The 13507-nt window shown below is 38.4% G+C and overlaps 2 protein-coding genes across 5 annotated transcripts in view; one reads left to right on the top strand and one right to left on the bottom strand.

The window, feature by feature from the left end:
* Positions 1–49: 49 nt before the first annotated feature.
* LOC113094299 (uncharacterized) lies at positions 50–2152 on the bottom strand. Its single transcript, XM_026260020.1, has 6 exons — positions 1853–2152; positions 1633–1731; positions 1451–1517; positions 964–1127; positions 686–878; positions 50–596 (listed from the first exon to the last, which is right to left on the bottom strand). Exons 1-6 carry the CDS (start codon positions 1921–1923, stop codon positions 417–419), a joined length of 774 nt encoding a protein of 257 aa, XP_026115805.1. The 5' UTR covers positions 1924–2152; the 3' UTR covers positions 50–416.
* A 464-nt stretch (positions 2153–2616) lies between these two features.
* The window catches only part of kif1ca (kinesin family member 1C, a), a 47240-nt gene continuing 36349 nt past the window's right edge, over positions 2617–13507 (top strand). The window contains exons 1-2 of one of the 4 annotated variants that reach the window (XM_026260001.1): positions 2668–2717; positions 2833–2886. The gene's annotated coding sequence lies outside the window, so the exon portion shown is untranslated. Of the gene's footprint in view, positions 2718–2832; positions 2891–2911; positions 3189–13507 lie in introns of those variants that run through there. The other 3 variants (XM_026260000.1, XM_026260002.1, XM_026260003.1) reach the window with 3 other exon arrangements.

The following is a 13507-nucleotide window of genomic DNA, read 5'->3' as shown; positions in this document are numbered from 1 at the left end:
ACAAAACAACAACAACAACAACAACAACAAAAGGGCCCAATTTTTTATATATTAATTTACTGTTTCTTTTTAACCTGTTTGATCAAGCATATTTAAATTCAATACACAAAATAATGAATGCTAGTACTGTAAACATGTATTTCCATTAATCTACACTTAATTAGCAAATGACTATAAGCAGAACTGAATTTAGGTTTGGTCCTGGGAGTCTTTTCTTTTTTAAGATTGATAAGCCAAGCATCACACACTTGAAATGTTATACCAGTTGTCTAACATTAACGCTAAACACTAGACTAAAAATTAAAACATTTGCAACCGTGAAAAGCAATTACATATAAAACTGCATTAAGACTTAACAGAACAGTAGATATTAAGAGAAAAATCATCATAGGCCAACATGGCTCAAACTGCGGAAACTAGTAAAAAAGTGACATCATATCATCATTGCTCCCAAGGATCCTATCAGATGTCCCAGAATTGACTGTGGCACACACATTATCAGCCATCAAAAGCGATCTATGGGCTGTTCCCGAAACAAACGACATCATGGGGTTCCCTCCTGGAGCAAGGTCATGAAACTGCTCATATTCTGAGAACTGTAGAAAAAAAAAAAAAGTCACAAAATACAGTGTATAATTTCAGATTAAACCAAAATATGTCTTCCTTTTCTTCAATTAAATGCTACCAGAAGAGTCGGTGAGGGAACAGCTTCATAAGGCATTGTCATGGTCACATCAGGATTGTCCATTAGCATAGCACTGAAGCTAACACCAGCTGCAGGTCCGATAAGCTGCTCGTCTCCACCCTCAGGTAGTGAGCCGCTGCTGTCCTCTGGCCTGGGCACAGCTGTGGCACCCCACCATTTTTCCCCCTTCAGCCTGCGATATTGCAAAACAGAATCATTTGATACATATTTTTTCATTCATAACATGCCTTTCCTCCCACAATCCTTCTCTCTCTCACTCATTTATATGTCGCTGTTTCATCCTGAGTTCTCCTATATGTTGCAGAACACTTGGAGTGTGTTTCTGTCGTCTGTGGTATCTTCTCATTCTGCACATCAGCTGTGAAGGATGCGGCAGATTCTCATGAGTCAGGCTCGTGCTCACTCTTTTATGTCTGTTCACCTGAAAGAATGAGTTGACAATGACTGATGTAACAGTACCATAACAAAGTGATGGAAATACAATTCTAGAGTAATATAAGAAACTAGTTAGTAACATAATATAAATGAACGTGTTTGATTTATAAGTTAATTAGAGATTCAATGTTGCGATGTTGAGAAAACACTCTTTTAAATGTGAAATTATTTCTGTAAATCCAGTGGTCAAATTGTGTGGTCACCTGACTTATGGCAGGCCTGTGTGTGCAATTCTAGACTGAATGTATGTCACATGTAATTAAGTAAATTAATCACAAATTAAAAAATTAAAAACATTTAGTTAATCACCATCCCAAAAGGTGAACTGGAGTACAGGGCTGAAGCAAGAAAGGGTTCATATGTGAACAAGTCCTCACTGCAAAAAACAAAACAAAACAAAAAACACACATACAACAGTCAGCTTCACAGTGTCCTAAAGTATTTTCAAAGCCATTTGCATAAGGACATGGTTATTAAATTAATAATTTTACCATGATATTGGCACAGCTGTCTTCCAGGAAGTCTCGTCATATTGAGGCTGCACAGGTAACACGCTCTCCTCATTGGAACGAGTCACTTCCTTTGATCGCCTGTAGATGGCACAACAACATTAATAAACCCATAAATGACAGTAGTAACGTTAGAACATAGCGAAACATACGAAAATAGAAAACATGCTTTAACTTTGAACTTACTGACAGAAACTCTTACTTTGCGAAAGGCGGAAACAGGTCAAAATCATCCGTTTCAGTTTGTGATGACAGATAGTTTGTGGTCCACATTTCTTTTAGCCATAAAACGTTTGCTAAGCTAGTAACTTATAACATTATTTAACGTTACTTGTTTGCAATATTTCAGACTAAAATAGGTTAGCTAACATATTAACAAGATACGGAGTATATTTAGACATAGAATGGTTTGAAAATGTTAACCTACTTATAAATGTACAGTAACAGAAAAAGCGCTTAACAGTTTGTTAGATTATTTAGAAGTTTTCGCGCCACTGGCATGACAGCGCGTGAAAGTGTAGAAACAGCACTCGATGGTCTGATTATATATATATATATATATATATATATATATATATATATATATATATATATATATAATATTAAATGTGTCTGTAAATATATATATATATATATATATATATATATATATATATATATATATATATATATATATATATATGTAAAAATATGTAAAATTCGGTGTTTGTTGCTGTTGTTATTTTGCTATTATTATTATTATTATTATTATTATTAAATACACTGAAATTCTGTAAAAATTCAAAATAAATTTTTCGTTCGTGAAGCCTTTTCACCCAAATTACGAAAAACAATGAAATTATCTTTTTAACTAATCTGTTTTACTATATTAATTAATTCATAATGAGCAATATATTTATTTATTTAGAAAGAAAGAAAGAAAAAAAGCTGTAGCGGATGAACAGGACTTTTAACTGCTCTGTAAAGTCTGCTCACGTCATGCTCTGATCTTTGGGAAGAGTGACGGCAGGGCTCAAAACTTTCACATAACGTAACCGGCGACTTTTTAAATCGCCCGTCTTCATTCGGTAAGATCTGTCAGTGTTCCGAGGAGTGTACAATACCTTTGTTATCATTCACAAGAGTGTTAGTTTTGTTTGACGAGAACGCATCTGCTGATTTTAAAGCTTTTTCTGTTTGAAATGCGGTGATTTGGGATGGCCACAAGTTAAATGGACGCATGCGGATCACGTTTAAGTATGTGAGTGTTTGACAAACAACTTTTCAGCTTAGTGAAGAAAAGGAAGAATGAACTTTCTGCTCGTTTTGTACGCGTCTGTTGTATTTGGGTTTTGTGCGTGCGAATTCCAGTGAACGGAAAAACGTCCACCCAACTTTTCCTGCTGTTGGTCGTCGTGTGATCCAGCAGGTGGGGAAACACGAGCCGCTGTTTCATCAGGGAAAAGAACACAGGAAGCGGATTTAAAATGAACCGGTTTTCTTCTGAATTTAATTTTGCGAATTGGTGACTGAAAACCAACTAACGTTATCCAGAACGCGAAAGTGGAAGAAATCCCTATGCTTCAAGCCCACGTAACTTAAACATTCAGTCTCTATGTATAAGAACATCACGTTAGTTATCAAAACATCTTAAAGGAATGCCAATTAAATTATTATTCTAAAGTCGAACAAGTCGTAATGGGATCACTTCTAAGAATTAAATAGGATCCTACTAATACACTGATTTTTTTGTTATTTTTATTTTTTTTGTTATTCAAAATGTAAGTGTAACCAGTTTTTTTTTTATCCAGTAAGATTACATATAAATGAGCTCTTAAATCGCTTATGTCCGACAATCAGCATACATTTAAGATATTTTGACAGTTGATTTGAATTCATTCTGTTGTTACCTAAAAGAAACCTGTAGAAACTTATTGTTACTGTTCATGGCCATTTTAAGTAGTTGGGAACACAGCCCCGTTTTAAGCCAGTTTCACTTTGTCAAAAATGTGTAAAGGAATGTGAATATGTCTCATTTTAGAATAAGATGAAATTCCTAAAGGATTTCTCTTCCTACTCAAGCTTTTGATTAATTTTAATATCCTACTTGGACGTTTAATCATTTTAGGGGTCATAATACTTGAATTGTGAGCTGTTTTAGTTAAATCTAGTTTGTGTTTGACATTATATTGGAGCAATATAAGATAAATGTCTCTGAAGTATTAAGTCAGATGATATGTGGCTTCCTGAATGCAGAAATAAACCTGCTTCAATTATCTGGAGAACATGAGTTAGTTTGATTCATGCTTTTGCCTCCCAGCACTGTTTGATTGATTTGACAGCAGACAGAAAATGGTGTTCCCTTTGTGTTTTGGACATGTTATCATAGTAATGTCATTGTTTTTGGACTTTCACCATATTATGCTATGCTTTTTGGTACATGCTATTCCTTGAAGTTCCATGTAAATAATTATAGTATTCAGAAACCTGGTATACCATGATATCTCTGTAGCATGTTACGTACTGTACCAACACAGTACTTTCTGCAAGGAAGGGTTGTTTTCATGACTGTGGCTATGACATCGCTGAGGTTACAAGAGGGAAATAATATTTCCTTATCTCAGTTCCGGTTCAGGTGTATTGATACACTTTATTTAACCTTGAATATATTAGTTTTATGTATTTCTCTCTCTTTTTTATTATCTGTGTGTAACATCTTATGTCTGGCTTGTTAGATGATCTATTTGAACTCTCAACCTTGTCTCTGGCACTTTATCTGAAAACTGCGTTTGCATGCCTATATTCTGCGCTACAACTGCTTGTGTTTAGGGACTTTATTACAGGACACGACACACACACACACACACTTAATGACAGACCAACATTCCTCAGGCTCCGAAAGGTATGCTGTCTCTGTCTTTCTCATTTTAGCTGTCAATCTCTCTCTGCTTTATTCTTTGTCTCACAAGGCTCATGTTCAAACAGAATCTGGCCAAAAGTTAATTATGAGTTGTTCAGTCTGGAACGTGGCATAGTTTCGTCCTTATGCACATAGTTCAGAGGAAAGAAGCAAACTTAGAGGCGCATGTCTTTTAAAATGTAAAGATGAAGATGATAAAGATTTTTTTTTTCCAGATTTTACGATTTGTGTTTGCTGTGCTTGTTGGGCTAAATGTTGTGATTATTTAAATATGATTCATATAATAATAATAATAATAATAAATATTGTTTTATTATTACTAATAAATTCAATTAAGGACTGTGTTAATGCAACGCATTTGACCGAAATTATATTATATTCCGGTTTTAAATGTGCATCTGATTACAGAAATTGAAATCTACAGGCTAATACACACTACATATACGTAGTCAAGCAATGCTAATCAACAAAGTATATAAAGAAATAATAAAAAAAAATAATAATAAAAATTTGCATGGTTTGATGTGATATGAGCTAACCGATCATTAGATTTATTGGTAGCATGGTTTATTGTAGGCCTAATGCTTATTTTCCTCAGTTGGTCAGAACAAAAGTGGCAGATTTGTTAATTATTGTTCAGATGACAATATCTATGAAAATTCTTGAGTTATAAATTCCAAGACATAGGCTAGAATCTGTGATTATGAAGTATAGTATCCGCACCTGTGCTGACTACCACACATACTCCTCAAAACATTAGATTCATCTGCGCTGGAGCGGTGCACAACCCACACATGAAGATCATTCCGCAAATAACTGCAACTGCAGGTTTCAAACAGAGAGGCAAAACTTATGGACTGCAGCTTTAATTGTGCAGCCATACTTAGGGAAATTGTTCACCCTAACAAATACATAATTTACCCACTCTAATATCATTATGTCAGTTTGACAAAGGGAGATATGACTTTAGTGCTAAATACCTGAAGTTTGAGGGGCAGACAAAATCAGTAGCCTATTCTCTGAAAATCTTTCTCTTTGCTGTGTCTGTTAAACCTCATTCAAACTTCCATATTCAAATTAGCTGTGTCACAAAAGGTCAGGTGACATGAAAACAAGAGCGGTTCAGGATAATTGAGGGATCACATGGTGCAGTGTGTCTTCATGAAGTGCATTTGAATACATCTGAAAATGTAAGTAAATTTGAGATCTGCAAAAGGCAAAGACTTTAAGCAAATTCTGTTTCTTGCACAAGGACTTCAGGAACAGCTGTATAGTCTCCATTCACTTTCTTTCTTGCAGCATGTGTTTTGAGTGAGAAAAGGGTGACTAGATGTTTCATGATTGGATGAACGTCCCCTTTAAATGGATAAAAACAAAGTTCAGAATTGACTGAGGAAGATTTGGTCTTAGATCAGCATTTATTTTTTGTCAGTATCGAGCTCTGAGCGGCTGTTTGTGTGAGCAGCTGTGCATTGTGCTGTGCTCTAGATTCCACTCCTTATTGCTAAAATGTGACCAACATTAAAGTTCCAAACATTACAGTGTTAGAGGGGAAAGAGAAAGTGTGCAAAAGGGCATGAAAGAGTGTGTAGGCCTGGAAGCAGGAATCCCTTTATTTTGACCAGAGGGTAAAGTAACGAGTCCCTTTTCAGGTATTGATCTTTATTGATTTTACAACAAAACAATCATTTTTGAAAGCAACGATCTTCATTTACCAGTCAGGGCCATTTGTGACCCTGGACCACAAAACTACTCATTAGGGTAAATTTTGTGAAATTGAGATTTATACATCTGAAAGCTATGAAGCTATAGATAAATAAGCTTACCATTGATGTATGGCTTGTTAAGATAGGGGAAAAAAAGATGGCTGAGATACAACTATTGGAAAATCTGGAATGTGAAAAAAATAAAATAAATTCTAAATATTGAGAAAATCGCCTTTAATATTTTTATATATTCACCGTAGGATGTTTACAAAATATATTCATGGAACATGTTCTTCACTTTAATATTCTTATGATTTTTGGCATGAAAGTAAAATTTATAAATTTGACCCATATAATGTATTGTTGGATATTGCTACAGATATACCCGTTCTACTAACTGTTTTTTTTTTTTGGTCAAGGGTCACATTATTGCTGCTTTCATTACAAAATACTTTACTGACAATATTAGAGCAGGTCACTTATCATTGCAGGCATGTTGAATTCAGATGACCAAACAAATAAGGCTTGCTTTGTCTCATGAAAATTATGTAATTTACAGCAAGTTATTTTATTAAAAATGAAGTAAAAATGTCAGGTTCATACAACTCTCCTTGTATCTTAATTGGGAAAAAGCCTCATTGAAATGAAAGTTTTAAATAGTTTGTCATAATCTGTTATGTCTTAAATTTAACAAAACTGCTTGGTAGTATTTTAAAAACCTTAGTCCCCAGAATTAAAATAATGTGATGCAATAACAAAGTCAACGGGCCTTTTTGATGAAAATGACAAAAACATTAATTAAGAATTAATTCAACATGAATTAAGTTAGGTTATTATAACCTAATTAGAATTAATCAGCAAAAATGCTTTACCAGCATTTTAGCACATTATTTCTGAATGTAGCCTAATAATAAAGTGTGACATGAGCCTATATGTGACTTTTTTTTTTCTTCTCTCTCAAAACGCAATTTTTTTTAAATGCAGCAAACATTTTTAAATATCTTTTAAAAAATACTTTAATGTCTTTTAAAGTGTAAACAGATTTTTTAATTATTTAGTAGCCTATAATTTTGCCAAAACCTAGAAAAGATGATTCTGTATTGGCTGTGACTAAGCGCAGTGAGCTAAGAGCTCTTACTGTTGTTTATTATTATTATTATTATTATTAATAATAAAGGCAAAGAAAGAGTTTCAAAAATAATGTTATAAACCAGTATGTTTTTCTAGGCAAACTGGTTTCAGAATGATAATAATACAGAGGAACGCAGGAAAAATATTGATTTTGCTCAGAGTGAACCGATTTTTGTTGTTGTTATTTTTTTAGTTTTCAAGCCCTGCAATTGATATGTCATGAGTCCAAATACATATTTGTATAGAGAGAGGGATACCAATATTGATAATACTAGGTTCTACACTGGATACTTAATATTTTTATACATACATAAGCAGACTAATAAACATATGGCACAATCTGCTGTATGTAATCTCATTTCAGTGTATGAGTCAAGAGTGTGAAACTTTAGATGTACTATTGGCTGACAGAGACGCCCAGTCACCTGCTGCGGTTGCATAAGCCAGTAATATGTGTGTAATGTAGACTATGAATGTAATGCAGGCTGTGTCACAGTGGCAGAATGTGTGTTTGTGTTGTCTGTGCTAAAGGGTGTAGCTCTGTTCCTGTAACCTGATTGTAATGCAAATCTTTGAGTGCTGGATATGTGTTCAGAACAATATCCAGAAATCTCAGTCTCTACACGATTCACATACTAATTTTACTTGAGTGTTTTCCTCCACTCTTTGTTTTTGTAAACATATTGTCACCTAGAGTACAGTATCAACAAATTTGTATTCCAACTTGTACATAAAGCTGGAGATACACACACAAAAACCCTCGGGGTGCATTGCTGACTAGCCCATACTGTCCCTTCATACCAAGATGCTGATGCCTGAAATACACTGGAATGTGTTTACAATGGCTAACATGCATATGCAGTTATACTAACCCAACAGAGAACAAGTGTGGGTAAAAATGTTCTATGGTGCACATTACAGTATATTAACCGTATTAAAATTTGTTATTAATGTAATTTGGTCTGATTTTTAAAATTTCGTCCGAGGGTTAATTTTTTTTTTTTTTTTTTTTGGCAGGGTTGCCTTGGCAAAATGAGCATTTTAGGGGCTAAATATCATGTTATTGGCATTGGGGTTGCTTCAAACCGCAGACATGAAAAACAACCGCTGACTTGGCAACAGTGCTTCAGGTTGGGCGGGAGTTACTACACAGAGCCGTAGTCTACACAAAATCGCTTTCAAAATTGACAAAGAATCACCTGTGATTTTAATTCGATTTTGTGTATGAATGAATTACAGCTCTGTGTAGTAAATGCCAACCAGTGTTGCCAAGTCTGTGGTTGTTTTTAATGTCTGTGGGTAGAAGCGACAATACCAATAACGTGATATTTAGCCCCTAAAATGTGAATTTTACCAAGGAAACCCTGCCAAAAAACATATATTTTAATCCCGGGAAGCAATTTTTATCGGCGAACCTCCTGTAAATGCGATTGAGCTAGTTTTGGACTTGTTTTGAGAGAGAACTGGCCAGGATTTGTTGTGAAAACCTGGCAACCCTGATCTGAACGCATGTGCTGGAGATATACTACTAATTACAGGAGCGTCTTTACCAGTGTTGAGTACTCGAGACTCGGACTCGGTATTGACTCGGACTCGAACATATTAGGAATCGGACTTATGCCCGAGTCCACTCGAGTCCCAATCAAAATATTTCATGATTATTACTGTATGTTAATGTTTATTTACATTGATGTATGAATGACACATCCAATGACTGGTGATTTTCTTTTGACGTGAGACGTTAGGCCAGCAACACACTGGATGCGTGGCGCATGCGTCTCAGCTGCGTGGCGTGTCTGTTTTTAATTCGGCTCCCATGTTAACAGGTTAGATCTTGCAGACTGCCTGCGTGAGACGCGCGGAAAACCCGTGCATGCTTGAAATAGAACCGACGCCTATTTTTCACGCGACACGTGTGCTGGAAGCGTTTCCAGGCAAAATATACTAGGAAAATATGTTTATATGTTATTTTGTACACAAATACGTATTAATTCATGACATTTTGATATTTGAAAGTCTATAGGTTGACATAAATTTAGATATAAATGTAATTTAAAAAATAAATTAATAATGATCGATTTTCAAATATTGCACCTGTCAAACATACTCTATTTTGCCGTCAATACTGTTGACAGTGTCCTATCAGTAGGTGTTTTTTTGAAAAAAAAAAAAGTTTATATTGTTGTCATGAAGACAAGAGCCTGGTTTTTTGGCGGCCTCCCTCTATGTCACCTACAACCGCAGCAGCGCGCCAAGCGCCGCGTGCAGGCACGCTTCTGGTGTGTAAAGACACAAAAAACGCGAAGCAGCCACCATGTTTCTGGCACGCAGCAGAGACCCCACGCATCCAGTGTGTCAACGGCCTTAAGTTACCCTCCTGCCATCCGCCTGTAGTGATCCCGCTTTCCAGAAAGCCACATTGCTACATTATTTCTCTCAACTGTGTTATTTTTACAAAGTAGGACAAAATGGTCACAGAAAAAAAAACAAATATTGTTTAATTAAATTATATAATGAATACAGACACAGACTGACCGTCGTAACACTAAACATCTCCCCCTCAAAAAAAATATGTCTGACAGAATGCATTGAACTTATATGGCATTTGATCCAGCTTTCTTCCCCTGGCACATACACACTTTTGGATGAAATTTTCCTGGACAGTCAGTCGGCTCTTGTGTGTATGCCCTCCGTAACTAAAAAAAACTTCGACTAGTGTGTATTTTACCCTGCATTAAAACGCACCATCCAGGGAAATTAGCATTAGATTATCCGTTGCTGTTAAAGAAAGTGATAAAATGGTAACTGTTGTCAGTCCCCGCTTCCTCTGCACCAGTAGAGAGAGTTTTTAGTTGGGGTGGATTGATCATGAGACCACATCGTGCTCGGTTGGGTAGCAGGATGGTCTCCTCACTTATTTTTTTGAAAAGTAATTATGCCCATCTGTAATCTTCACAACATCTAAAGTGCACATAATACAAGACATTGTAAGGATATTAGCAGTCATTAGTTGAGCTTCAAGGTTAAAAGTTATGTAAAAGCTGTTACAGTTGAACATTTACAGGTATAGTGGTACAGTAATGTTACTTGTACTAGAAGTGTTATGTAGAATTACAATATAGAGTCGTACAGTAATATTATGTGTACTAGAAAGGTTATATGGATGTGTATAGTGGTACAACGATGTTATGTGAAAATGAGCACTTAATAATGACAAGTAACACTTCATAATACTAATAAAATTACCTTTACACCACATACTATGTGGCCCTTTTAACCTTTATTGTTTCCACCAAACATTTGACATACTCTTGAAGATTTCTTTAGGTCTTGTCTCAGACCCAATCTCTCTGGTCTCAGTCTTGACTCGGACTCGACCCTTTCTGAACTCGGTCTTGACTCGGACTCGACCCTTTCTGAACTCGGTCTTGACTCGGACTCGACCCTTTCTGAACTCGGTCTTGACTCGGACTCGAATGAGCTGGTCTCGACTACAACACTGATGCGCATGAAAACGCATTAGATTTTTTTTTGCACAACCCTACCATTCAGACCCATTGTCACCGCTTTATAAAATGAAGAATCATGCACTTTGTATTTTGCATCAAGTTCAAATACTTATGGTGTGTCAAAGTCATCAACTATCTGCTGATTTCAAACTATTAGCATAAAAACTGTTTGGCTGGGAGCTTCATGAAATATGTTTCCATAGCTGAGCAGCTGCATTCAAGCCTTGTATCAGCAAGTACAATGGCAAGCATTGGATGGAGTGGAGGAAAGCACCCCAACCACTGGACGCTGGAGCAGTAGTAACCTGTTCTGTGGAGAGATGAGTTGAAGAGGGTGGAGGAGGTATAGAGGTATGGGATATTCTTCATAGGTCAGGCTAGGGCTCATACATCCAGTGGAGAAAAATCGAATTGCTTCAGCTAAACAAGATGTTGTGGACAATGCTATGCTTTTAAATTTGTGGGGACAGTGTGGGAAACGCTGTTTTCTGTTCCAGCATGAATGTGACCAGGGCACAAAGTAAGGCCCATAAGAGGTTAACTGATTTATCCATTTTGCCTAATTATTGGCACAGATAATTGACTGCCGGGACTATCTGCAAAAAAATCCATCCTAAGAGCTCTTTGGCTTGCGATCGTTGGAGCAGCTGAGAAGAGTCCACTGTCATTATACAGTGTGAGAGTGGCCTCTAGAGATGGAAAACGCTGACACCAACCCTTGAATCGCCATTGGCTAGTAATTTTTTTTGTTTACTCTCCAGACTGTTAAATATATATGTGTGTGTGTGTGTTTGTAAAATGTAAATGTTTTTTTTTAAATATCTGAGATATTTAACTCTCTCTCTGCGTGTGTTTGTGAGACTGTGACGAGTGGGGCGGGGCCGAGAGATGTGGGAACGAGCGAGGCCGGTAGAGTGATGGGGAAATGAACGACACCTGCGCCCCACCGCCGGTCTCGAGTCCCACAGAGGAGATGGAAGGATATAAAACTGGAGTGACGACGGTGAAGGATGAGAGAGGACCAGGCCTGGGTCTTATTTTATGTTTTGGTTTTTATTTATGCGCACCAGTCGTCCGTGAGGGGCTGGTGCGCTGTTTTGTGTTTATTTGGAATTATTAAAGTTTCATTCTGATTGTGCGCCGGTTCCCGCTTTCTTCTTGCCGATGATTAGGAAGTTGAATTTATTACAGTGGTGCCGAAACCCGGGAGAAGGAGGGATGTGCTGCTGAAGATCCCTCGCCGCTGTGGTGAATCCGCGGTGCCATCGAGCTGGCAAGGAGTGTGCCGCCATGGACGCTCGAGGCGGTGGGCTGGAGCGAGTTGCCGGGGACGGGCGAGCTCGCTGCCGGCCGCCCGTGATGTGGGCGGTTGCCGTCCGTGAGGGAGCGGAGGAGTCGGCGCCGTTTCGCAAGGGGGCCGGAGCCTGCTGCCATCCGCCAGAACGGGGAGGAGCAGGGAATGGGGGACTCCTGCCGGCTTTCACAAAACCGGAGGAGCCGTCACCGTCCACCGGGCGGTGGAGGAGTGTCGTGCCGTCCGCCGAGGGCCGTCCAGTGCCACCGCCAGGCACCGTGGAGGAGATCACCCAGCTGGTGGGGGGGCCGAGCATCAGTGCGTCTGGGAACCGGAATTTTTTTTTTCTCTCTCCCCTCTCTCGTCTCTGTCGCTCCTCCTTCCATCTCCTTTTCTCTTGCCTCGTCTGTCCTACCCCCCGGTTCCCGCAGGTCCCCGTGAGCGCTCCCCCCCGGAGGGAACGGGGTGGGGAGTAGCGCAGTCTCGGGAGTACCCCCCGGCCTGCGAGGGGCGATGGGGGTATGTGACGAGTGGGGCGAGGCCGAGAGATGTGGGAACGAGCGAGGCCGGTAGAGTGATTGGGAAATGAACGACACCTGCGACCCACTACCGGTCTCGAGTCCCACAGAGGGGATGGAAGGATATAAAACTGAAGCGACGACTGTGAAGGACGAGAGAGGACAAGGCCTTGGTCTTATTTTATGTTTTGGTTTTTATTTATGCGCACCAGTCGTCCGTGAGGGGCTGGTGCGCTGTTTTGTTTATTTGGAATTATTAAAGTTTCATTTTGATTGTGCGCCGGCTCCCGCCTCCTCCTTGCCGATGATTAGGAAGTTGAATTCATTACAGAGACAAAGCGACGTTGAGTCGTGTGCCTTCACACTAGAGTTTATGGTGCGTCAAATACTGGTGCTTTGCACATCAATTCAGATGTACTGAAAAACAGCACAGATCGCTTGACGGGGAGCGAAAATATATGTGCTAAATAGGGCTGTGCTATTAATCGAAATAAAATCGCGATTTAAGTGTGCGCGATTTCTAAATTGCTTTATATCACGATTTTCCGCAGGCCCGACCTCCTGCAGTATGTTATCTGAACCAATCAGGATGCAGCGGACCTAAGTGGAGCGCGAGAACAGAGCAGACTGTGCATATGCCTAACTCCAGGTTCACACACTCTGTCTGTGATGTGTAGCCTTTTTTTTCGAGCCCATGCTAACGGATCTGAACGTTAACACTGCATGCGGTAAAAGATGAGAACAGAAAAGTTTATAAATAGAAAGGTGCGAAAAGATTTAATATCTTGTGCATGAGCACA

This window comes from Carassius auratus, unplaced genomic scaffold (genome assembly GCF_003368295.1).
Source record: "Carassius auratus strain Wakin unplaced genomic scaffold, ASM336829v1 scaf_tig00215316, whole genome shotgun sequence".
In the NCBI taxonomy this organism is placed as follows: domain Eukaryota; kingdom Metazoa; phylum Chordata; class Actinopteri; order Cypriniformes; family Cyprinidae; genus Carassius; species Carassius auratus.
Note: the sequence above shows the minus strand (reverse complement) of the source record. Positions and strands in the feature narration are given on the sequence as shown.

Bases quoted from the DNA above. Each gene is read 5' to 3' on its own strand.
- LOC113094299 (XM_026260020.1), bottom strand. From the start codon at position 1,923: ATGTGGACCACAAACTATCTGTCATCACAAACTGAAACGGATGATTTT. The intron at 1,732-1,852 runs GTAAGAGTTTCT...TGCCATCTACAG, and splicing joins CTGTTTCCGCCTTTCGCAAA to GCGATCAAAGGAAGTGACTC. The intron at 597-685 runs GTAGCATTTAAT...TTTTTTCTACAG, and splicing joins TTCCCTCACCGACTCTTCTG to TTCTCAGAATATGAGCAGTT.